Source organism: Penicillium cosmopolitanum (genome assembly GCF_028827165.1).
Source record: "Penicillium cosmopolitanum strain IBT 29677 chromosome Unknown utg000009l:1.0-9042332.0:1.0-9050551.0, whole genome shotgun sequence".
Taxonomy (NCBI): Eukaryota; Fungi; Ascomycota; class Eurotiomycetes; order Eurotiales; family Aspergillaceae; genus Penicillium; species Penicillium cosmopolitanum.
In genome coordinates this window covers 5,896,502-5,919,723 of record NW_026622679.1, presented here as the reverse complement: position 1 = coordinate 5,919,723, position 23,222 = coordinate 5,896,502, and the positions used below count along the sequence as shown (strand labels likewise).

General features: G+C 47.9%; 9 protein-coding genes across 9 annotated transcripts; 5 read left to right on the top strand and 4 right to left on the bottom strand.

The window, feature by feature from the left end:
* Positions 1-2,357: 2,357 nt before the first annotated feature.
* On the top strand, positions 2,358-3,524 carry N7509_010284 (homoserine dehydrogenase; the record flags this gene model as incomplete). Its single annotated transcript, XM_056634921.1, has 2 exons — positions 2,358-2,388; positions 2,449-3,524. 2 exons carry the CDS (start codon positions 2,358-2,360, stop codon positions 3,522-3,524), a joined length of 1,107 nt encoding a protein of 368 aa, XP_056485541.1.
* Positions 3,525-3,606: 82 nt separating this feature from the next.
* On the bottom strand, positions 3,607-4,608 carry N7509_010283 (uncharacterized protein; the record flags this gene model as incomplete). Its single annotated transcript, XM_056634920.1, has 1 exon — positions 3,607-4,608. One exon carries the CDS (start codon positions 4,606-4,608, stop codon positions 3,607-3,609), a length of 1,002 nt encoding a protein of 333 aa, XP_056485540.1.
* A 1,638-nt stretch (positions 4,609-6,246) lies between these two features.
* On the top strand, positions 6,247-7,065 carry N7509_010282 (uncharacterized protein; the record flags this gene model as incomplete). The annotated part of the gene is made up of 1 exon (XM_056634919.1): positions 6,247-7,065. The coding sequence occupies one exon, from the start codon at positions 6,247-6,249 to the stop codon at positions 7,063-7,065; it is 819 nt and encodes a 272-aa protein (XP_056485539.1).
* A 305-nt stretch (positions 7,066-7,370) lies between these two features.
* Positions 7,371-8,847, bottom strand: N7509_010281 (uncharacterized protein; the record flags this gene model as incomplete). Its single annotated transcript, XM_056634918.1, has 2 exons — positions 7,371-8,631; positions 8,690-8,847. 2 exons carry the CDS (start codon positions 8,845-8,847, stop codon positions 7,371-7,373), a joined length of 1,419 nt encoding a protein of 472 aa, XP_056485538.1.
* An 862-nt stretch (positions 8,848-9,709) lies between these two features.
* Positions 9,710-11,070, bottom strand: N7509_010280 (uncharacterized protein; the record flags this gene model as incomplete). Its single annotated transcript, XM_056634917.1, has 5 exons — positions 9,710-10,015; positions 10,092-10,388; positions 10,462-10,647; positions 10,715-10,782; positions 10,857-11,070. 5 exons carry the CDS (start codon positions 11,068-11,070, stop codon positions 9,710-9,712), a joined length of 1,071 nt encoding a protein of 356 aa, XP_056485537.1.
* Positions 11,071-11,869: 799 nt separating this feature from the next.
* Positions 11,870-13,689, top strand: N7509_010279 (CAZyme family AA7; the record flags this gene model as incomplete). Its single annotated transcript, XM_056634916.1, has 3 exons — positions 11,870-12,114; positions 12,179-13,445; positions 13,522-13,689. 3 exons carry the CDS (start codon positions 11,870-11,872, stop codon positions 13,687-13,689), a joined length of 1,680 nt encoding a protein of 559 aa, XP_056485536.1.
* Positions 13,690-15,044: 1,355 nt separating this feature from the next.
* Positions 15,045-17,174, top strand: N7509_010278 (nucleobase cation symporter-1 family protein; the record flags this gene model as incomplete). The annotated part of the gene is given in 9 exon segments (XM_056634915.1): positions 15,045-15,144; positions 15,256-15,326; positions 15,440-15,676; positions 15,738-15,816; positions 15,855-15,931; positions 15,949-16,035; positions 16,101-16,480; positions 16,500-16,644; positions 16,707-17,174. The coding sequence occupies 9 exon segments, from the start codon at positions 15,045-15,047 to the stop codon at positions 17,172-17,174; spliced, it is 1,644 nt and encodes a 547-aa protein (XP_056485535.1).
* A 681-nt stretch (positions 17,175-17,855) lies between these two features.
* N7509_010277 (transposase) lies at positions 17,856-19,586 on the bottom strand (the record flags this gene model as incomplete). The annotated part of the gene is made up of 1 exon (XM_056634914.1): positions 17,856-19,586. One exon carries the CDS (start codon positions 19,584-19,586, stop codon positions 17,856-17,858), a length of 1,731 nt encoding a protein of 576 aa, XP_056485534.1.
* Positions 19,587-21,400: 1,814 nt separating this feature from the next.
* N7509_010276 (uncharacterized protein) lies at positions 21,401-23,059 on the top strand (the record flags this gene model as incomplete). The annotated part of the gene is made up of 3 exons (XM_056634913.1): positions 21,401-21,611; positions 21,691-22,850; positions 22,871-23,059. 3 exons carry the CDS (start codon positions 21,401-21,403, stop codon positions 23,057-23,059), a joined length of 1,560 nt encoding a protein of 519 aa, XP_056485533.1.
* Between the last annotated feature and the right edge of the window lie 163 nt (positions 23,060-23,222).

Here is a 23,222-nt window from a genome sequence, read left to right as displayed (position 1 = left end):
CCGCCACCTACTATTGAAAGACCATCTCAACAGTCTCCGCTGGGACATCGTTTTCCGGCCGGAAAACCTGCTACAGAGACTGAGGGGGTGAACAAAGAAACGACTTCGAATTCTACAGGAAACGAAGATCAGCAGGATGACCAGCCTCAGCAGCAGCAGAATGAGTTGTTTGAACCGGAGCCTCTATCTGAGAGTGAAGCTCAATTACACGAAGAACTGGCTACGCCGTTGCCGGCTGTAGCACCTCGAGACATTGATCTGTCGTTGAGCCCTTCCAATATTATTGAGGGTAAGCGCGAGCGTAGGTCAACACGGCGAGATGACTATACATATCTGGTTACCGAGGACGAACTGTCGGTCGAACCACCTGAGTTGTTATATGCATTCGCTACTGCGTTGAACGCTGAGAAACCGAGTCGTCACCGAGACGACCTGCCATCAGCACCTGAGCACTGGAATGATATGGTCCGACACTCTAACCGTGACGCATTCATGGCAGCAGCCGCCCTGGAGGTTCGGAACTTGAAAAGCAAAGGCACGTTTGAAGTGGTTGATCGTCCGAATGATCGATCTGTTCAGGTCTTGCCACTACGTTGGGTCTTTGACTATAAGTTTGACCAGGATGGCAACCTATTGAAACACAAAGCTCGTCTATGTGTGAGAGGTGACCTTGAGAGAGTAACTTCAGAGGAGAAGCGTGCTGCTACCCTCTCTGCCCGTACGGCACGGATTATCTTCGGTTTAGTTGCTGCGTTTGACTGGGATCTAAGGCAATTTGATGCAGTAAATGCCTTCCTGAACAGTACACTACCGAAGCCGGTGTATGTGAAGCCACCGGATGGATCAAACCTGCCGAAAGCAGTATGCTGGAAGCTTGTGAAGGCACTGTATGGCCTAAGGACCTCGCCAAAGCTTTGGCAGCAGGAGGCCTGTGGCGTGTTAGGTAAGCTTGGTTTGACACCACTACCTGAGGATCCTTGTGTGTTCGTTGGTAAGGGAATTATTGTATTCTTCTACGTGGATGATATTATTCTGGCTAGCGCACCTGATCAACGAGATCGCGCCTATGAGATCGAGCGACAGCTCCACACACACTGGGAGCTTACAGATCATGGAGATGCCCGCTGGTTTCTGGGTATTCGGATCATACGCGATCGATCAATGAAGAAGCTGTGGTTGTGTCAGGATGCCTATATTGCGAATATGGCGGTCAAATTCAACCTTGCGAATAAGCCCCGGGTGACGACGCCAATGACAGCACCTGATAGCCTAAAGCCTTACGACGGTACACCGCGCAGAGAGTATATTGAAGAGTTCTCGACCAAATTGGGATCAGCTCAGTATGCTACTACAATCACCCGCGTTGATGCCGCGAAAGCCACTGCTCGATTGGCACAGTTCTTGACCAATCCGGGACCTCAGCATATTGATGCTATTGATCGAGTGATCACCTACCTATATCATACACGATTTTGGGCAATTGCATATGGAATTGGTAGTGGGTTGGAATCTATTGCATTCGCAAGCGATGCCTCATTCGCAGATAACCTCGACAAGACGAGCTCTGCTGGATATCTATGTCAGATATATGGAGGACCAGTTGACTGGAAGGCGTCAAAGCTACGCACTGTCACTACCTCAACCACTGAAGCAGAGCTGCTTGCTCTATCGGAGGCCGCTCGGGCGATGCAATATACGATTCGCCTTCTACGCCACCTTGGTTTCCGACCAAACCATGAGATTACACTACGGTGTGACAATAGACAAACTGTCGATCTGATCACCAGCACCAACACCAAACTGCATACGAAGCTCAAGCACATCGATATACACAACCACTGGCTTCGACAAGAAGTGGCAGACGGTAGGTTGACGATCAGATGGGTGCCCACCGCAGAGATGGCTGCGGATGGCCTCACTAAGCCGCTCACACGGCAAAACCACGAACGATTTGTCCAAATGCTTCGATTACATGATGTTCGAAGATATATTGAGGACTGAGGCAGCCGTTCCTGCCTATTTGGGACCTTCAACGGTCTACATCGATTGGATACAGCATTCAACACGCTGATATTGGAAACCTCAGGTGCTTTGAATACTGAGGGGGTGTGTCGGTATGAGTGGGGAATTGGTATTGTAAGGCATGGTCAGAATGTATCATTGTAACTTAGCCAAGAGTCTTAGTCATGGTCGGTCGCATACAAATTAGTATGTGAGCGAACATAACAAAAATTAGACAACTACCCATGGACCTGATTGGACGTACATTTCTGTTCCGACATTATTTAATCCAATTTCTGACTCACATTGGAAGCCAGAAATCTATCCCACCAACCCTACTCCCGAGTCCGAAGACCATGACGAAAACACTATTTCTCGGCATTATTGGTAATTCATGCAATAAAAAATGCATATATTTCATGTTTCAGAGCTGACGTATCTATACAGGAGTCGGAGGAGTTGGAAATGCATTTCTAGAACAGTTGGGGCGGCTACCAACCCCACCTAAACTCATTCTTCTTGCCCGCTCATCGCAAACCCTGCTTGCTCCATCACCAGGATATTCGCCAGCTATCCCGATCGCAAGTTGGGACAAAGCCACAGAAAATGAATCATTAGTGAAATGCGGAGCTCTCACCCCGGCCGAGATGGTCGATTATCTCGGCCGTGCTCCAGGTCCTACCATCGTGGTCGATAACACCTCAGACCTCGGCCTCGCAGAGGCATATCCCCTCTTCCTCAGAAAGGGAATCTCAATAGTGACCCCAAACAAGAAGGGATTTTCACAGAATCTCGGCCTTTGGGACGATATTTTTGCTGCTGCGACAGAGGGAAACGCTCTCGTGTACTATCAGGGAACTGTAGGTGGTACGCTCCCGGTGCTCTCAACGCTGAGAGATTTGATAGCGACCGGCGACGAAGTCATCAGAATTGAGGCTGTTCTCTCAGGCACTCTGTCGCAATTACTTGGGACATATATGCCCGGATCTGGAACATCGACGGAGAGTTGGAGTTCACTGGTCGCTCGCGCTCGAGAGGCTGGCGAGACGGAGCCAGACCCTCGAGATGATCTGGACGGCCTTGACTTCGCTCGGAAGCTGACGATCATCGCGCGAATCATTGGCCTCAGGGTCACCGGCGTAGATGAAATCCTAGTCGAATCGCTTATTCCTGTGGAACTGAGGTCATTGCCATCATCGAGCGAGGGCGTTGAACAGTTCATGAACCAATTAGCTCAATTCGATTCCCGAATGTATGAGGCGAAGGAAGCTGCCCAGAAGCAGGATAAAGTCTTGCGCTACGTTGGTAGTATTGATGTACCGACAAGAACTATCAAGGTTGGGCTGCATCAGGTTGTCAAGAATAGCCGAATTGCTGGGTTGGTGGGTACCAAATTTGTGAGCATGTATACTAAAAGATACAAAGAGACCCCCTTGGTTCTAGAAGGAGGCGGGGGAGGAGGCGAGATTACGGCCTCGGGATTGATAGCCGATCTGCTCAAGGTGATGGAGCGACTAGGATAGGTTTCATCTAGATCGGACATATTATGAGAGGAAGGACCTGTCGAACCAAAGCTGTTCACTCTGTCATCACTAATACAATGGGTTAAAGATCCGACCGTTCAACATCCACAGACCGATGTCGATTGAATTGGCATGTTTCTATAAGGTTGGTGGTAAACTGCACGCCCCAAATCAGTACCACCAGTAGAATCCCAATCAGCGGCCCCAGGATGGCAAAAGCAGTAAAACCAAATGAAGCATTCTGGAAAGCCGGACTACTACTTAGACGGGTGGTGGCCAGTCCGACCTGCATCGCCGTCAACACTAACGCGACGTAGATGGTCGCTGCAGTCAGCGGGGTCAGATAGTCGTGAAATATTTCGCCATACGTGTGCCGGGTGAACTGGTACCCTCGGAGCACCTGTAGATGTCGAATGGCGTAGATCTTGTTAAGCCGGGATAGCCTCAACTCCCCGTAAATATATCGCGGATTAATATTTTTGGGATGTGTGGCGTCGGTTCTTAAAAGATTTTGGACCAATTTGAGCCAGGTCTCCCAGTCGATATCCTCTGGTAGGAGGTGGTGAGCTCGGGCAATTTCAAAATCACTCTTATACCGGACGAGGGCTATATACGAGAATAGAAGCCCAAAGCCGCCTCGGGAGAGATCCCTCGTGCATTCTTTCACGGTTGGAGGTGCCTGGTCCGATCCGGGAACGCAGCATGGCCCTCGACAAATGAGATGCGAGTCCCAGAAGTGATGGTCGAGCAGGTATTGTGGAAGAGGCTTGAGGTGGATGCGCCCTGACTGCTCCCAGACCATGTGCATATCTATCCTCTCATCGGCGGTGATTTCACGGGACGTGGCAACCAGATAGTTCAGGGGCTGCGGGGGCACTGGTCGGCCGGCGAGCCATAGGTAGGGATGGATTTGGTTGAGTCGCGGGACTAAAAGATCGGTTTGCAGGAAGCGGGAGATGTCATTAGCGGGAATGACAAGTGCATGCTGGAGGTTGCGAGAGGATGCAGGAAGTAAAGGTGTCACCGGGTCCAGGTCAGTGTTGCGATTCAAAGCCTCTTGACTGAATGGGGCTTGGGGTGGCATAAGTGGATCAGATTTTAATTGAGCCTAGGTACTCTGAGACGATAGCTAGAGAAAGGTGATCGATTTAACTCAACACTCGCTGTTATTGATCAAGACTGAATCTTGAGAAGATTAACTTTCAGGGGAGTGAGCCGATGTATTTAAACCTTATAATTAATTCGAGACGGATATGGAACTAGCTAATATAGCACTAGTTCCCCAGACGCCTCTCGTATTCAACCACCAAGACCCGCCATGTATTTCCTTACAGCAGGCGTAGGACACAATATTATTGAAAACTAAACATAGGCAAGCAAGCGACGTTGTGTTGTTAAGTGACCTTGATCTAGCAACACATTTGCAAATAAGAAAACCAAGCCATTTTTCGACGAGGGCATGCAACCCTAACATTTTAAATTTTCGCAGAGAAATTAAATAGTGAATGGCTTGAAAACGCAAAAAAATCGACACAAATCATTGGGATGCATGGTATGAGCAGATTTTGTAGGAAAGAAAATTCAGTCAACTAAGTATAATTAATTGTGCATCGTGTTAAGTTCCATGAATGCTACATTGTGGAGGATAGCTCAAAGTCAATCTTAAAGTCTACTAGGTATAAGTTGTGTTCTTTTCTAATTTGAAATTTTCAGGTGCCCAAGTGGTTCAGTACGAAGAACTCGGAAATGGAATCTATCGGCAGTGAATGAAGAACATCATATGTCGTCAGCGATGACTTGTCACTTTGGGAAGCGGCCAGCCTTGGGGGGCGTATTTGGCACTCTCGCTGATAAGATAATGTATACAGACACTGCGAGGGATATCATCGCAGAGAATTGCAGAGGATTTACTATATTCATCTAATTTGCCTATGTACCATCCAAATCCTGACAGGATTACGGGAGGTTATCGCTGCCAAACAAGCTAGAATGATGAGTTGAACTCGCCTCTAGGTAAGCACCCTCTAAAAGGTTATCTCTAATACCATATGGCGAGGCACATAGGGCCACATAGGGCAGCTTAGATGAAGCACCATGACAGAATGGCTGAACTTAATATTTCAAAGGGCCAGAACCTTGAACTTGACAGTCGTGGGGCCTGAGCAGACTGATCACGGATAGGTATACCCCCTCTAAAATCGTTCTTTGATTAGATATCACCCTCAATCTGCTGGTGCTAGGGCTGACATCATAACGATCTCGGTCATCTAGGATTGGATCGTTATACGAAGCAGGATGATTGGATCCCGAAAAGTGCCAAGTGCATATACGCTCCCGCGATAGGGCTATATCGTGAAGAACCTATCCAATCTGTTAGATTCCAGCCGATCAAGGGTCTTCACTTATTTTGGCCCCCACGATGAGACAAGCGAAGTGGGCGGTAGATGAGGCCTAATCGGGTAAGAAGTGCCGCTATGTTGGCTTGGCGAGGACAGCTGCAGATCCCCAGGCGCAGCAATGATCATCATCATCATCATCATATTTACGCCGTGGTTAAATTTTAATCTGGGAATATTTCAGCCCTGGAGGTAGTATATAATCCGTCTGAAGGGCCGCTGGGAATTGAAATTAAATCAAACTTGCATCTTCTCATTTTCTCATTCAATTCATCACCATTTCTCCTCTCTTCTTACTATCAACCTCTCTTCTGCATCCAACCACAATGGATCAAGCACCTCCACCCTACAATACAACTGTCGCTCCTCCTATGCCTCCAGCTATGGCCCCGAGCATGGCCCCGAACATGACAGCGCCTCCTCCAGTCCATATCCAGTCTTCTCAATCACAAGCTCTGCTGGTTGACTTTAGATGGAGTAAGCTTAAATTTTTGATCAAAGACGCCGAGAGACCTGAAGCCACGCCTCTTTACCATGTCGCCCTGCAGGTGGTCATGGCTCCACATCTCCGATTCAAGGCTATCGAAAGCAATGGCATCGAAAGAGAAGTTGGTACCGGCACGGTTCACACTTTTGGCATTTCACCAGATTATGAACTATACGGCAAACCCGCCACACTGAAAGCTCAAAAACGCTTCAGCACCTACTACACGCACATGTCGACCGTTTTCTCCGACACGCAAGAACCCGTCAAAATGACCTGGACTAGTAACACGGACTTCAAGGGCTGGGACTTTATCTGTGTTGACCACAACCAGGTTCCTGTTGCCAAATACTCTGCCAACCTCTGGGCTGTCAAGAAGTTCGGCAAGATTGAACTCCTCGGCCCCAAGGCCTTTGATCCCGCGGCTAGAGATGAGATTGTTGTTCTCGCTGTTACTTTGTTCTATTGCATGTACCTCCGCGTGAACAACCCCTTCAACCTGCTGGGTTCGGCTTTCATGTCTAAGGATAAGACCGAGCAATCGTCGTCTCAGTCACCACAGCCGGAGGCCAGTCCAAGGGAGGAACGTGAATTCTCGGCGACATCGAATGTCAAGGTCCAGCCGAAGCAGGAGTTTCGCGAAGAACGAGCGATTTACTAAGCCCTCAAGGTGTTATCTCGGTTGAATTTATAGGAAATGCGACGGGATGGATTGCTGGAATGGAAGGCGTCCGATGGAAGCTTTTGATTAGCACTGTATAAGATGATACCTACATTTCGTTAATTTATATGGAAAATATTATATCATACAATAAAACGTCAAGTGATCAAGTATTTCTTTTATAGACCAAGTAGTTGGCTTTCTCATTGACATCTTTGCTTGGATGTTGGGCTTTTCACGTCATGGAGTTGTTAATGTCCGATAAGGTTGAAAACAAGGATTGTTAAAATCACTGTAGGATGAGTTCAGTCGTCCTTCAAAGACCCATCGAAGACATTTCCAAGCCAATGAGCGGCTTCATGCTCGGGGCTTTCATTCGCGTGAGATAGAGTAACTCTGCGCTCGCCATATCCTTTCTCGCGGCCAAAGAAACATGCCCGCCGGAGCACAGATACCATTTCTTCGCTTTGTTGAGCAAGGACCGTCGGGGCAGACTCTTCCGAGTTGTGTAGCAAGTACCTCTTGTTCCCCGAATATACTCTCACCCAGGGAAGAGTGACTTCCAAGCGACGAACTCCATGTCCTGGCTGAGACCAAGTATTTCCACTCGAACCGTAGTCAAGGCCATAAGGAGGCCAGCGCGAGAGAGCCTTTCGGCGGCGAGTAGGTAGCTCGATCTCGTTGCTTTCCTCGTCGGTTGGGTAGATATTTCTTTCCCAGATGGACGTATCAGCAGCCCCATATCGCTCCATAGTTGCTACTCGAGTCTCCTGAAGTACCGGGATCGGATACTCCGGCCCCGTGAGATACTGCGGGAATGCTTTTGGTACATCGCGGCCTGCGGAGCGAAGAAATAGAATGGGAGAGGCGAATGCGTCAAAGCATCGCTCGAATGACGAAAACAATTGTTTTCGCGCATCAAGTAGGGGGACAAGATCGGGCGGCGCGACCGCTTTCGATGCCTTCTTCTTCGAGCTCTTTCTAGGCCCGTCAATAGTCTCTGCATTTCCGAGGCAGTATTCATCCAGCCCTGGCCAATCACATATAGGGGCTGCGGCAGCAACGGCATTGACTTTCTCTGCCTCGGTAAGTGCCAGCATTAGTGCGAGAGAACCGCCGATGTGTGAGCCGAATACCCCCAGCTGTGTGGGCCGAAGGTTGTCTTGAATCCAATCGAATCCCGTGATCGCGTCATGGAAAGGAGTCGGATATTGATAAAAGCTTGATCCCATCTCACCTGTCGAGACGAGGTTAGGCGAGCCTGGGGGTGGGCTTTTTGGGCTTGCCATTGAACCGCGTGCATCCTCTTCGCCTATATTACCAAGGCGGTACTCGACAGTCACCACCGTAGCAGCAGTCACCGAGGCCAAGACATGCTGCGGCGATATCTCTTTAGTGATTCGGGCTTTATTTTCTCGGTTTTGAGCAGCACGCTCGGAATCTGGAGCAGAATGCTCACCCCCTGCACGGAACAATGGCCCCGGTGGGAGATAGAGGATTACATTAGCACCGATATTATTGGACCCAGCCGTCGTATCCTGGCCCAGCAGAGACGGACGAGTGATCCTAGACAATGGTCAGCGATTGGTCTGCTGCTTGAATTCATAGACATCAGCCACCCCACCTAAGGTTTATGAGCCCATTGTTCCCGACTGGCAGTGAGACTGTCTCGTCCGCGTAGGAGGCAAAAAAACGTGACCTTTGAAAATGGACGACTGAGGCACTGTAAGGTCGCCTAAGGCGAAAAGCTCGACGGCACGAGTAGCTGATCAGGGCGCGCATTGCGCCATGGAGAACCTTGTGGAAGATGAAGGGCGGCGCGGACGGGCGTGTCGCGCCTGAGCGGAAAATTACCGCGCGCGCCACAGCGGCAACTTCAAGTGTGAAGTCGTGGCGCGTCAACAGGCCGCTTTATCTTCCGAAGTTGATTAATTTCCGATTCCAGCTTCTTCAATTCATATTTGGAGTATTGTGCAGGGTCGTTCTTAGCTCTGATTATCCTTTCTCGTTATATGGGGAGCTATCTCATATAATGGTCGCCACTCGAATTCTGTACTTTCCAAGATTAGTGCCAATACTTTTGAGACCTCGGTAATGAAACATTGAAAGATATATATATTAACTGGCTCCACACTTCGGTCTAATTGTTCAAACTGCAAGTTCAAGTTCAAATTTAAAGCGGAGTTAGCTGTATATTAAGAATATATTAAAGGGGAGATTAAGAAAACGTTGTGAAAGCCGTTGCAACACCTGACAACTTGAACTGGACTGGACCTCGGGAAGCGTGAGCAGATACTAAACAAGGTGGTGGTAGTACCCGTGGACAGCCCGAGTGCTTGAATAGTTACTAGTACTAGTTCCAAGGCTGCTACTACTACTACCTAGGTACATAATTTCCGAGTCCTTTTGAAATTGAACGGTTATGACTCAAACATATTTTAGATTATGTGCATTCGAGTATCTAGAAAATGCTTGTTGGACTTTTAATATCAGTACCTAATACAAAAAAGAGATGAATGGTTGTTAATATTCCCCTCTATAACTTGTACCAGGTAAGGATTGTAGTAGGAAATCTCTCAATTTTTCAAACGCTGGACGCCTCGCTCACACAGTATCCCACATCAATCTAATCGGGTTCAATCAATCAGGCTTCGCGAACAGAAATCTCTGAAGTTACATAGACCTTGAGATTATCATCCCCGGAGAGTATATGCTCTTCGCTGTCCGTATCCTTCAAAGTCTTTCCGTTCCCGGATCCAATCACAGTCACTGTATTTCCTTCTGGGTCCGGAATTGTATCGAACCTGCTTCTGCGGCGGGAATTTGCCGGTGCAGTGCGAGACTCTGGTGGCATCGAGCCGAGCTGATACGAACGGTTCCGATAAGAGCTTATATTGGATGCGAACGCCTTGAAAAGCGGGCCGTAGGTGGGAATGCAACAGACAACGACCTGAGCAAGTTTCTATGTTTAGTTTCCGTGAAGCCGTGCGCAATGACCAGAGATCAGCTATGAAGAGTGGACTTACCCCGAGACTGACCTCCACCAACGACCAAAGAACAATGTTTTTGCTGTCGGTGTATGTCTTCAGGTCTTTCACTGTGAAGATGCGAATAAATTGGACAATTGTGACGAAGAATCCGAGCGCGAACAAAGCAGCCAAGAACACCTTCTGCTTGGTTCGAAGTTGCAACTTCCACAGGACCGGGAGGGGGAGGGCGATAATTATGAAATCTAGGGCAATACTGGTGCCGCCCAAGGCAAAATAGAATGGCTGGGTTTGGATGCAATGGCCTTTCAGCGACGTGTCCCATTGTTTGGCCACCTAAGCAAGGTCTGCACGTTAGCGAAGACGTCTTTCATTTTGGTGTGGAGTGGCGACGCGTAGGATCACTTGCCGGTATGCACGAGATGGAGATGATAAAGGCAAAAACTAATTGATTGACCACGCAGAGAATGATCGCTGCGATAATAATCTTGCGGTATAGTTTGACCACGCCTGCAATGCGTAGATAGGAAGTCAGCAAGGCCACCTTGAACCCTAGCACATCGAGGCAGTAGACTGGGCCGCCTGCATATTGGATCTGTGAAGAATGAAGTCAAGTTAGCTAGCCAAGTCAACCAGCACATCGTCACACAGTGACCACCCACCTTGCTAAAAGTTATGACATTCTCCGGCGGAAAGTACGCTACCGTCAGGCCTTGACCCCATCGTGTTTCTGAATAAGAAGAGTTAGAAACCACGACTCGATTCCCCAGCTATTCTGGATCCATAGATCGACGAACGACTCACGAGCCACCGCGATTCCTGCATATGCGAGTGTCAAGAGAGAGCTGGCCAGTGCGGCATAATCGTCATACCATGGCAGACGTTTGCTCCGCACTCGAACATAGAATCGGAGACAAACGGCCAGTAGAGAGAAAATGGAGAACACTAAGCAGATCGCGATCACTTCCGGGATCGAGCTCTTAGGATCTGCGTGTTGGAGGTTATATACCCAACCCATGGTAAGATAATTGCTCTACTGAAAGGAATCCAGCAAGAATGGGGCCCTAACAGGGGGTATGATCTTTCTTATTCTCAAAGTAATCGACCAGGTATGGAGTAAATGCAGACTGCAGTACAATGAATGCGCACATGACCCAGGGCCAAGATTCGTGCGGAATAATTAGTTTCATTATTGGGTCTGCCGTGACAGGGATTCAGATCCTGTGGAATTCTTATGTTGAATGCTACCTCTCTCGCGGGATTTTGCTCAATTCCCCTGTGCGCCCGGAGCGAGGTAGGAGGCCAAACAACTCTGTTCGACTTTCCGGCCTCATGGCCTCCAAATCCCGGACCTGCGGGCCGGCTCCCGTTCAGTTAGATCGGACCCATCTAGTTAAACCTTCAGGTCCGCTGTGAGTCTGTGATAAATACGAATTGGACAAAGAAACTCCGTACTGCATCGGGCGTAGAAACTACGAACCCGGCCTGGCTCGCTTGCGAGCTTGGTTAGACCTTTCGGTATTAATCTATTTATTTGGCCGACTTCATTGCAATTTAATAAATTTGACCGGCTCGGTAGCCCTGTGGCCTCGGTATATCCGGGAGCTTGGGACCCCAGGGGCCGTTTTAAGGGCTAGACTGGCCAATTGACGCGACCCCAGCTAAAGCGTGCATTAGCTGCAATCACCTCGCCGACCTTCCATCTCCTAAGCGAGATTCGACCTCCTCTCCCCTCCCCCTGGATGAGATCTTAATACTTAAGTTCCGAAGGGAAGTATCTGGTAAACTTACATGTTCAATTAGCCAATCGCACACTGATGTTTTCTCGTGCAGCGTTTGTTTCTTGGTTGCTGGCGGTGCCACTGGCATCAGCCTCGTCCGTATGCCGTTGCTTCCCTAGCGATGCATGCTGGCCATCGGATAATGTCTGGTCGCAATTCAATAAGACCATTGACGGACGTCTCGTGAAGACTGTCCCGCTTGGTGTACCCTGTCATGCTCCGAACTACAATGCCGAGACGTGCGAGGTCTTGAAGGATGGATGGTTATTACCAGAGGAACAGTACGTCGTCCTGCATACCCCACATTCCATATTGAAGTCAAGAGCTGATCAATTGTCCCCGCAGCTATCAATCATCCTCTTCGGTCATGGCCCCGTTCTTTGCGAATGGCACATGTGATCCCTTCCACCCTGTCTCGAAGCCATGCACCATCGGCAACTATGTGCAATACAGCGTGAATGTCACAACCCCAACGCAGATTTCCAGAGCCGTGAAATTTGCGACCAAGTATAACATCCGTCTGGTCATTCGGAACACAGGCCACGACTACAATGGCAGATCCACAGGCGCGGGTGCTCTCGCGATCTGGACGCACCACCTCAAGGACTTAGAGCTCCACTCGTACAAGGATGCGCATTACAGCGGCAAGGCCATTACCATGGGTGCTGGAATTCAGGGGTTCGAAGCGTACGAGATTGCCGATGCCAACGGCCTCCAGGTTGTGGGAGGTGAATGTCCTACCGTTGGCTTAGCTGGTGGCTATACCCAGGGTGGTGGCCACTCGGCCCTTGCATCTCGCTATGGCCTCGGTGCTGACCAAGTCCTCAAGTGGGAGGTCATTGATGGAAGAGGAAACTTCATCACGGCCACTCGCGATAACAAGTACTCCGACATTTTCTGGGCCCTCGGTGGTGGTGGCGCCGGTACCTATGGTATCGTTTATTCACTGACTTCCAAGGCACATCCGGGTACCCCTGTGTCTGGATTTAACCTGACCTACACCAATGCGAACATCACGCAGGATACTTTTTACCGCGGTGTAGAGCTCTACAACACGTATCTTCCCCAGATCGTGGACGCTGGCGCCATGAGCGTTTGGTACTACACCAACACCAGCTTTATGATCTCTCCAATCACCGCGCCGAATATCCCTGTCGCGAAACTGGAGCAGATGCTCAATCCTTTTTTGAAAGGTCTGGAAAAGCTTGGCATTGAGTACACTAAGGCGGCCAGTCAGTACGACAGCTACTATAGCCAGTTCAAGGACATGCAAGGCACCATCGAGGTTGGGACAGCTCAGTATGGCGGGTGGCTGGTGCCACGGTCCGTAGTCCAGAAAAACAACAAGGCCCTGGTAAACGCCTACCGCTACATCACTGAGAACGGCGGCACCTTCATTGGAGTTGGCCTAAATGTCGCCAAGAACGTCTCGGGGGACGTCTATAATGCCGTCCTGCCTGCCTGGCGTGAGGCGCTCATCGATACCACCCTCACCACACCGTGGGTGTGGGATGATCCCGCTCTGATGCTGGAGCGACAGCGCCAGATGACTGATGACTTTATCCCCCGACTACGAGCGCTGTCCCCGGACTCTGGTGCATATATGAACGAGGTATGATCCCATTCAAGGTCCCGTTTTAGCCGTAATAACTAGAGGATATGTACTAACAATCTTTCCTTTTTGATAGGGTGACTTCCGCCAGCCCGATTTCCAGCAAGTCTTCTATGGCAAGAATTATGCCAGGCTCGAGAAAATCAAGGCCAAATATGACCCCAACGGCATTTTCTACGCCAGGACCGCGGTTGGATCGGAGGCGTGGACGGAACTTGAAAATGGCCGCCTGTGCAAAACTTGAACTGGCCACTAGAAGCCTAGCTGGGATCTAGCTACGCACTGTATATTAATCTACGCGCTACCATCAACTTCAGATGAGCGATATGCACTGCTCAGCAATTTATTTAGAAGCCTTTTGATATATTTTACAGTCGACATTTAGAATTAACCTTGAAACGTAGGGCGTAGCTAGGCCACCCTCAATTATCGTCTGAGAAGCACGGGAGGCTAATGATGCGTATGGGTGGCGAGGAGGTGACAGACATTCCTATGCCCTGAAACCATGTACACGCTAGTAAATGTAATGAATTTTAAATCAACGGCCACCAATATCGATGCGTATGTGCCTAGGTGATGTGAGACCCAATTATTAGAACTCGGATTTGCGATATCGTCTTGCGTTATTATATGGCATCTTACGATCCTGGGATGGTTACCTATTCAAAGCATTCACGGTAGGCTTTGTTAGGCAAAATACAGGTTATCCTAAAACCTTCCTCCCGGTGCTTCCTTTTTAGTGGCGAAGATCTGGGCCAAGTCCACAATACTATGTAGCCACGACCTCTCATATTGATACGTGCTTCCTGGTCTCCGCGGGAAGCTAAGTCGTCTCGAGGAAGCCCTTCATGATTAATTGCAGTCTGGATGGAATCGGGCTGAGAAAATCCGAAGCTGGGATGCCGGAAGAACAAACTACCTTGTAGATTGGGTGTTTGACACTTACCAAAGGAAAAAAAAATTGACAAACTGGGTTGAAGTATCTAAGAGCGGGTATACACTATTTTTGCCTGCCTCTGATGAGAAAGGATCATACAACAGTTCGACCTTCAGATGTGGCGAGCCACTGTCTTTACATGCATCACATGAAGTAACTATATCAATGTTGAGAAATGGCTGCTAGCCTCCATTGTCCAGGCTTCTTCACTTCCCCAGTTTCACAGGTAGTCCCCGGAATCGGTGTATTTACCCCGCCTTTTTCCGTATACCGGGGTGGGTATTTTAGTGGAGTCGCCTTCCCATAGGCCGTAGAACGGTCGGATCGACAAAGCAATTCCTGTAACTAGCCCAAAGCCAGGAAAATCTTTTGGGGTTAGAGTTCAGAAAGATAGCTTTTTGGCGAATGCCGACTAATTATTTGACAATCTATACTCTAAACATAGACTGTGGATCTTTTGACGTGGATTGAGTTCTTGGGCTACCCAGCCGTCAGGTTTTCTATAAGAGTTGAACAGTCCATTCGACTTTTCTTCTGGTATCGTCGTTGATGCAGTGATCTGATATCTCATTCGACCCTGAACAGTTACTCTTGATTCAATCCATGCCCCTTTGCTTGCCTATTTATTTCTAGAAAATCTGTCTACCTCAAACTCGAACAAAATGGGTCGGTTTAGAAAAGCCATAGAAAAGATCCAAGCCCCCACCGAGCCTGGGCTTTCAACAGCCCAGCTCATGTTGGTAAATGACGACCTTAAGCCAGGTAAGAAGATACAAATCAACAAACCGCCACCTCTCGCGCATTTTCATGTTCATATTCAATATAATAAAATATTCACTCGCAATTCGCATGCTAATTTAATTTTTCGAATAGTCGACCCAGAGCGCCGTCAATGGAGATGGCTCAATTTCGTTGCCTTTTGGATCGCAGATTCATTGAACGTTGTGCGTATCTTCCCATTGCGCTTTGAGTAAAAGATAGAAATCCGACCGGGTCGGATTTCCTAGCATAGAGGGTGCATTGGGGCTTTTAAAAACCACTCTAACCTCAGCCTCAGAATACCTGGATGATTTCGTCCTCCATGATAGTCGATGGCTTATCCTGGTGGCAATCATGGCTATGCGTCTGGATTGGGTATAGCATTGCTGGCCTTTTTGTCTGCTTGCTCGGCCGAATCGGTTCGATTTACCGTATCCCATTTGCCGTGGCGAATCGTTCATCCTTTGGGATTTGGGGTTCTTTCTGGCCCATCCTCAATCGCGCGTCTATGGCGGTCATATGGTATGGAGTACAGGTAAGCTTCTTCACCCTCATTCTAACTCAAAATATGATACTAACTAAAAGTCCCTGCATAGACATATCTTGGAGGTATGTTCTTCGACTGGAGCCGCTTAGTCATCCATGGATCAAGAGCCACATTGGTAGTAGATAGTAGTTAGTAGTGACTGATGCTAACCTTGGAAATTTTCTAGGTGAATGTGTCACATTAATGATTCGGGCAATCTGGCCAAGCTACAATAATCTGCCCATACGATACCTGCAGGTGCAGGTGTGACTACTCAGCAGTTCGTGAGCTTCTTCTTGTTCTGGCTGGGCTCGCTCCCTGCCCTATGGTTCCCAATCTACAAGATCCGACATCTGTTCACCGTGAAGGTAAATCCATCTCTCTCTTCTGCCACTACTTCTTCGCATTTTGCTTGAGCTGACATACTCCAAAGGCTTACTTTTCTCCGGCCTGTGCCTTTGCATTCTTTGGTTGGGCTATTGCTCGTGCGCATGGTCTGGGGCCAATCATCACGCAATCCAATACTGTACAAGGTAGCACTCTCGCATGGGTGTTTATCAAAAGTATTATGAATTGTATTGCGAACTTCGCTGCCCTTGTCATTAACAATCCGGATTTCGCTCGTTACGCTCGAAAGCCACAAGATGCTCTATGGCCACAGCTTATAACAATCCCAGTCGGCTTTGCTATAACATCATTTATTGGCATCATCGTCTCCTCTTCGTCAACGGTTATCTTTAATCAGCCGGTCTGGAATCCGTTAACTTTGCTAGGGATGTTCCTGAGAGAATGCAACCTCGGCGGAACGATTCGGTATCTTCGTTATTTCTAGTGGCTTCGCATTGGCTCAGTTAGGAACGAATATCGCCGCTAATTCAGTATCTGCTGGTACGAACCTCACTGCGCTTCTTCCTCGTTTTTGTACGATTAGAAGGGGTGGCTATTTCTGTGCGGCTATTGGTCTGGCCATGTGTCCTGTGAGTTACGTTCGAAATGGTGGTTTTGTTTGGGAAATGTTTTAATAATTCTTGTTTCTTAGTGGACCCTGGTTGCATCTTCGAACAACTTCACTATCTACCTCTCTGCCTATTCTGTTTTCCTATCATCTATCGCCGGAGTGATGGCTAGTGACTACTTTTTGGTCCGCAAGGGTTATCTTGATATCGAACAGCTCTATAGCGCAGACAAGAATGGCCCTTACTACGGTATATATGGGGTTTCGTGGCATGGTTATGCCGCCTACTTCTGTGGTATCTTGATCAATATTGTTGGATTTGCCGGAGTCGTTGGTGCAAATGTTCCCGCTGGCGCCATCTATATTTACAACCTTAACTATTTCACCGGATTCATTGTCTCAGCAGGAGTATACTGGATATTGGCTACGCTCGTCCCTCTTCCATTGACTAGCAAGTCTTGGAACGAGATCCCTTACGAAGTGTCACCTCTATCCGATTTGGAACTGAAGAAACAGGGGGTGGAAGGAGCGGAGCACATGGAGAATGTTTAATTAGTCTAGATCTGGGGCGACAAATTGATCGCTCAGATCAATTTCAAACAACTTGTCAATCATGATCCATTTGCCAGAAATACAGTATCGACTTCTAATGAATTAGGTACCAACTGCAAACAAGTAGCCAACTACCAATCTAGAATCAGCCCTTTAAATCCCAATTAAAAGCTCGAGGATGATTTTAACATCAGGATACTAAGACACTATTTAAGACAACTTCTGGCCAATTCAGAATGATTTCGTACCAAATCATTTCATCAAGATTGAGATGAGCGGGTCCCCCATGAGGCTTAAAGCAGGATCCCCCTTCAGTCGTCATAACTCCTTTTGTGGTCAGCGGTCTCAGCCTTCAATAGTCTCTCTGGGGCTATACTTGGTCTCCGCGGAAAGGATATGAGGCCTTTGTTAAGGTTTGATTTATCGGCAGAGTTGTTCGCCTGTTAACAATAATCTGACAGTGAACTTCTCATACGAATTTCCATCGAGTAATGGATAGATAACGCTGCGGGGTCTGTGTCATCATTGCCGATGGATTGCAGTTTCTATCGAGTAATTATCGAGTAGCAGTGCCGCACTCGTATTACAATACTGCGCGCACCCCACCTGGCGGTGAGGGTGCGCGTCACAATTAGAACAATTGTCAGAATTAGAACAAATTGAAACTATTTACAACGTTTTTCAACGCACTGGATTTGAATCGAACCAAAAAAGTAATCCACCCTCTCGGGCAGCTTTTTCCGCATCTAATGATGCCTGCTTTGCCTGTGAAACCTCTGTTGCTGTTGGTTGGTTGAGCTTGTGGCCTATTCGTTTTGCAGCTTGTTTTGCGACCTTTGTTGCTTCCTTCTCCTTTCTGGCTTTAATTGAGTAGTTGGCATCACGTACACTCAGTATATTAGAGCCAGAGAGTGGCTTTACCTGTCGCTTGTGAAACTGGCGTTGTAGAGGACGACGTGCAGCTGATATACGACGAACAATATCTTTGGTTAATGCTGCGTGTTCTATGATAACACCCTGATGTTTCAGAACTCGATTTAACCCTCGCTGAAGCTTTGGGGATATTCTCTCTTTTCTGAATAGCTTCTCCAGCTTCCGATGATTCCTTTTGGCAGCTTGTATTGATTTTGGAGGTGAATTCTCAATACTGGATGATCCAGGTTCAGGAGGAGGTGGTGTATGCTCTTCTCCGTGTAGTCGTAGCTGAGATGTATCGATATCAAGGTCCTCAGAACTTATTGGAAGCTTCATACGAAGCTTCTTAACAATATCTTTGCCATTGACTGGGAAAATACCACGTTCTTTAAACGAATCTCGGATAATTCGAGTGTTGAAAGTACGGGCGCGTACTCTGGTGATGACTCTCAAGAACTCTGATTTACCAGCCGGCATACCTGCAAAGTACGACATCTCATTATTAACCACCTTGAAATGCTGTTTATAAGCCAAAAAAGGCTTGCCATCAAGAGGCTGAGATATATGAGTTGTATGAGGCTCAAATGCGATTGGTAAAATCTCATATTCCTGACATTTTTCGAGGAATTCAACCGTAAGATGAGAGTTATGACCATCAAAGATCATAATACGCTTCTCATTAGGTTCTACTCGCTCTTTTGTTGCTTCCTGGAAGTGACCAAGCCACTCAAGAAGTAGTTCATCAGAAATCCAGCCATTTGGAGAGACTGCTGTAAGTGTACGTGGTGGAAGGCCCTCGCTGTTGTCATACCAAACTTCTTGGAAGGTGGTACCTTTGAAAACGAACAACGGGTCCATAAACCAACCATCTGCAGCAATACACTCTAGAGCAGTAATAGTCTCTGAATGCTCGTTTTCTCCAAGATCAGGCCCTCCTTCCTGCCCTATCACTTTTCGATTCTTGCCTTTTCCTGGTTGGAAACCACATTCGTCAAAGTTGTATACCAACCGTGCTGGGGTATTCTTTTTGATCACATTTTTCAGCTTCATATACCACACATCGAGCTTCCATGCGTCCTCTGCCTTAATACGCTTATACTCCTTCGTTCTCTGCTTCACTGGCGATAGTTTCACATCCTCTGGCAAACGCTTAATAAAGCGATAAGCCCAGCGATCGCCTAAGATATGATCTGAGCCTGCGCGAACTAACGAGAGCTGCGCCATCTCATGGAGCAACGCCGGGGTTACTGGCATATGATATTTGTTCAATTCTACAATCCACAGAATCAAGGCTTCCTCCTGAGTATTATCAAGAGCTCGATTTTCAGGTTTTGGTGCTGTACGAGGCTGTTTACCCTGGCGGATGCGTCCCCGCAATACCCCATATGAAACACCATATTGCCTCGCGATTTGCGACAAATTCGGGTTTTCAAGGAGACTGGCGGCTTCGCAAGCCTCAGCCACACGAGATTCGTCAATTTTGGGTCGATACGGCATAATGGTGGATGGTAATAGCTTCACGAAGGCTGGTTGTGTGAATTTGTTCTAATTCTGACAATTGTTCTAATTGTGACGCGCACCCTCACCGCCAGGTGGGGTGCGCGCAGTATTGTAATACGAGTGCGGCACTGCTAATTTATCCGAGCTAAAACTTTAGCGTGTTGCTTGGCGTTGGGGTCAGGGGATAAAAACAGCCAATCGGCAACCCGGGGACAACTAATCACCAGACGACATCGCTCGCCTCGGCTCTTTCTTTCATTCATGTTTTTTGAAAGGGGCCTGTAGCTGCAGATACTCTAGCAGGCCACGCTAGCTTTAAGATTATGTACAAATGGCGCTATTAAGCCATCACGCACTACGTAAATGCACCATGGTTCGACCTCTGCCAAGCAACAGCCCCGGGCTCCTGATTTACCCTCTCCTTATGTAGTATCTCCAGCATCTCAATTGAAGATGCCAATGGAAATTTTCAAGTTACAATTATTATTGCTTTCTTGCTGGAAGCCCCTCGGCTATAAAATGGTACTTAGGCTAGCTCCGCATTTGGGCATCCCGGCGTGCGGGTGGGGATTTGTTGAATTTCAGGATCGAGTAATGCATTATTATGCCCATCTGCCCATCATTCAGGCTCTGGAATCCACCAATGGCTTTGAAAAGCTCTGCCGACAAGTCCTGTAATGGGACTTCAAAGTTTATGCTTGGTTCTTCTAAAAATCATGCGGGATGTTATAATAATCCAATGGCGGGTGTTCAGAACTTCCCAGTAATATTTCTTAGATACATTTCAAGCCCCGTGGGCTATACCAGAATTCTATCATCGCTTTAGAAAGGTCTACAGCAACTGACAGCGTATATTCCGGATAGCTTAATCAGTCGAGATCTACTCAAGCTCCGGTATGAAGTGGGTTGTCAAAATCGGAACAACAGACCCTAACACCTGGGCAGTCCGCTGCATTATTTTGTACCGTTCATAAAACTCCATAGAGTGCTTTCCATGACAATTATATTTCGGACGATTCCGATCCATTCCCGGGAAATGATATCAAGAAAGTCACTATCTCATCCTCTACCATTAGATTCCCGGGTAGGTACCATGATACGAGTATAACGCAGCTCCTGGGTCCCGCTACGGACCCCGAAGACGGGGTCTCTGGGGACCAATAGCGCCCGTTTAATTCCGTGACATTGTTTAGATAGAACAATAAAGAAAGTAAAATAAAACAAGGTTCTAAAATTTCGTTTCCGAGAGGATCGCACGGGTCCGATATCTTGTGGGCGGACATTCCGTAACTGATTTTTGGGGGGCCACGCGGGCCGAGTCGCCCTTCTTAGACCACATAGTGGTTGTTTTCGAGCAGCACCACCAGAAAACAAAAATCGTTTATATAATATAATTTATTTGATAGCTCTTGGGCTTATACCCGATGTATGCCCTGGTAGTACTGCGAGAGCTATGCAAAAGCACGGTCTCAGGCCAAGGTATGCAACCAAGCTTCCATCGGGCGTGATACCTCGACATCCTGTCGGTATCAGAAACAATGTGGAGAATTAATTGACTTTCCGAGTACCCAAGCTGGTAAGGCTATAGTCTGTAGCTCAGATATTCTCGCATTGATCAACAAAAGTCGATATTACCCGGGAAACCAATTGGAATGCCCCGGCGCCACGAAAGAGATGTCCTCATACTATAGGTCAATGTCATGATCAAACTATATGAACCCATAGCCTAGCCAACTAATCCTTCATTCAGAGCGCTTTTCAATTCAAATATAATTCTCTCAATTTTCAAATTTGATGCTTTTTTCGAGAACATGGGTCTGAAACCGTTTCTTGGGCTTCGAGGAAATGCCCTCCTCCACGCAACCCTCATGCTAGTTGTGTGTCCTACTTTTACTTGCTATGGATATAACATGAGCGTGGCAGGTGGTTTGCTAACACTTACGGCTTTCAACAATCAATTTCCCAGCATTGACACACTTCATACAACCGGAGAGGTCCAACAGAAGAATTCCCAGATACAAGGTCCGTAGCGCACTGCTCCGTGGTATTGATTTCGATTTCGATTTCCTGACTCCAGTGCTGATATTGTCCTTTTTACTAGGTGTCGTTATGTCACTCTTCACTGTCGGCGGTATCTTTGGGGCCCTCTCATGCGTATTTTTCGGCGATCGTTGGGGCCGCCGGAAAGTGATTTTTATATCGAATGTTATAACTATCATCGGCGCCATTCTCATGGCAACTTCCTTCTCACTTGCCCAGTTTGTCGTTGGCAGACTAGTTCTCGGTGTAGGAATTGGAGGATACGTCGCGACGGTTCCTGTCTGGCAATCCGAAATCTCACCAGCGCATATGCGAGGTTCCAACGTGGTTATTGATGGAATTTTCGTCGGAAGTGGCGTTGCCCTTGCTCTATGGGTTGATTTGGGATTCTTTTTCGTGAAAGAAAGCTCCGTCTCCTGGAGATTCCCTCTGGCCTTCCAAATCATTTTCTCTATTATCGCAATTATCTTCATTACGATGCTTCCCGAGTCACCGCGATGGCTTATCAAAAAGGGCCGAGTGGAAGAAGGACGACAGGTTTTAGCCGCATTACTCGATGTCGAGGAGCACTCCGATATTGTGAACGATGGCGTATACGATATTGAATCATCACTTTCCCACTGTGGAACAGGGTCGTGGAAAGACATGTTCACTAACGGAGAACAACGTCTCTTCCATCGCACATACTTGGCCGCCACGGGCCAAATGTTCCAACAGATGTGTGGTATCAATGTCATAACATTCTACGCAACGACCATCTTCGAGCAATACCTCGGAATGAGTCCCGTGAATGCCCGTATTATCGCTGCGGCCATGCCTCTCACACAACCATTTGGTGGCTGGCTTGCCTATTACACCATCGACCGCCTCGGTCGTCGACCTTTGCTCATATGGAGCGCCGTAGCCTTGGCCGTTTGCATGGCAGGACTTGCCGGTTGTACATCGCCATCCGCAGCCAACAATACAGCTGCACTAGCCATGGCTGTGGTTTTCCTCTACTGTTTCCAATTCATCGCGACAATTGGGTACGCCGGCCTGACGTTTTTGTATGCTGCCGAGATCGCGCCTTTGCAGATTCGCGCTGCTGTCAACGCGATCTCTACCGCTACCGTGTGGTCGTTCAACTTCCTCCTGGCCGTGATAACTCCAGTCGGCTTTGCCACGATTGGTTACCACTTTTACATCATATTCGCTATTATCAATGCTCTTATGGCGCCGAGTGTGTATCTGTTTTTCCTGAGACGAAGGACCGTTCGTTGGAGGAGATCGATGAAATCTTTGCGCAGTCGAAGAATATCTTCGATCCGCCTCGCGTGGCGCGTGCGATGCAGCGGAAAATGCAAACAGTGCACATCGGCGACGTTCATCCTGAGTCTGGAGATATTGTCGAGATCAAAAAGGATGCTCTTCAGATGGATGTGAAGGCTTAAGAAAGTCCGCTGTGTGGCAATGAGGTTCTGAGGTTGATGATGGAAGTTTCAACTCATGCTCAGATGCACTACTGATATCCGCGAGCATTTCACCGACCAGCTCTAGTCCGCCACACCTCTCCCGAAATATTTCAGTGCTAAAAGAGTAGGAGATGTCTCACCA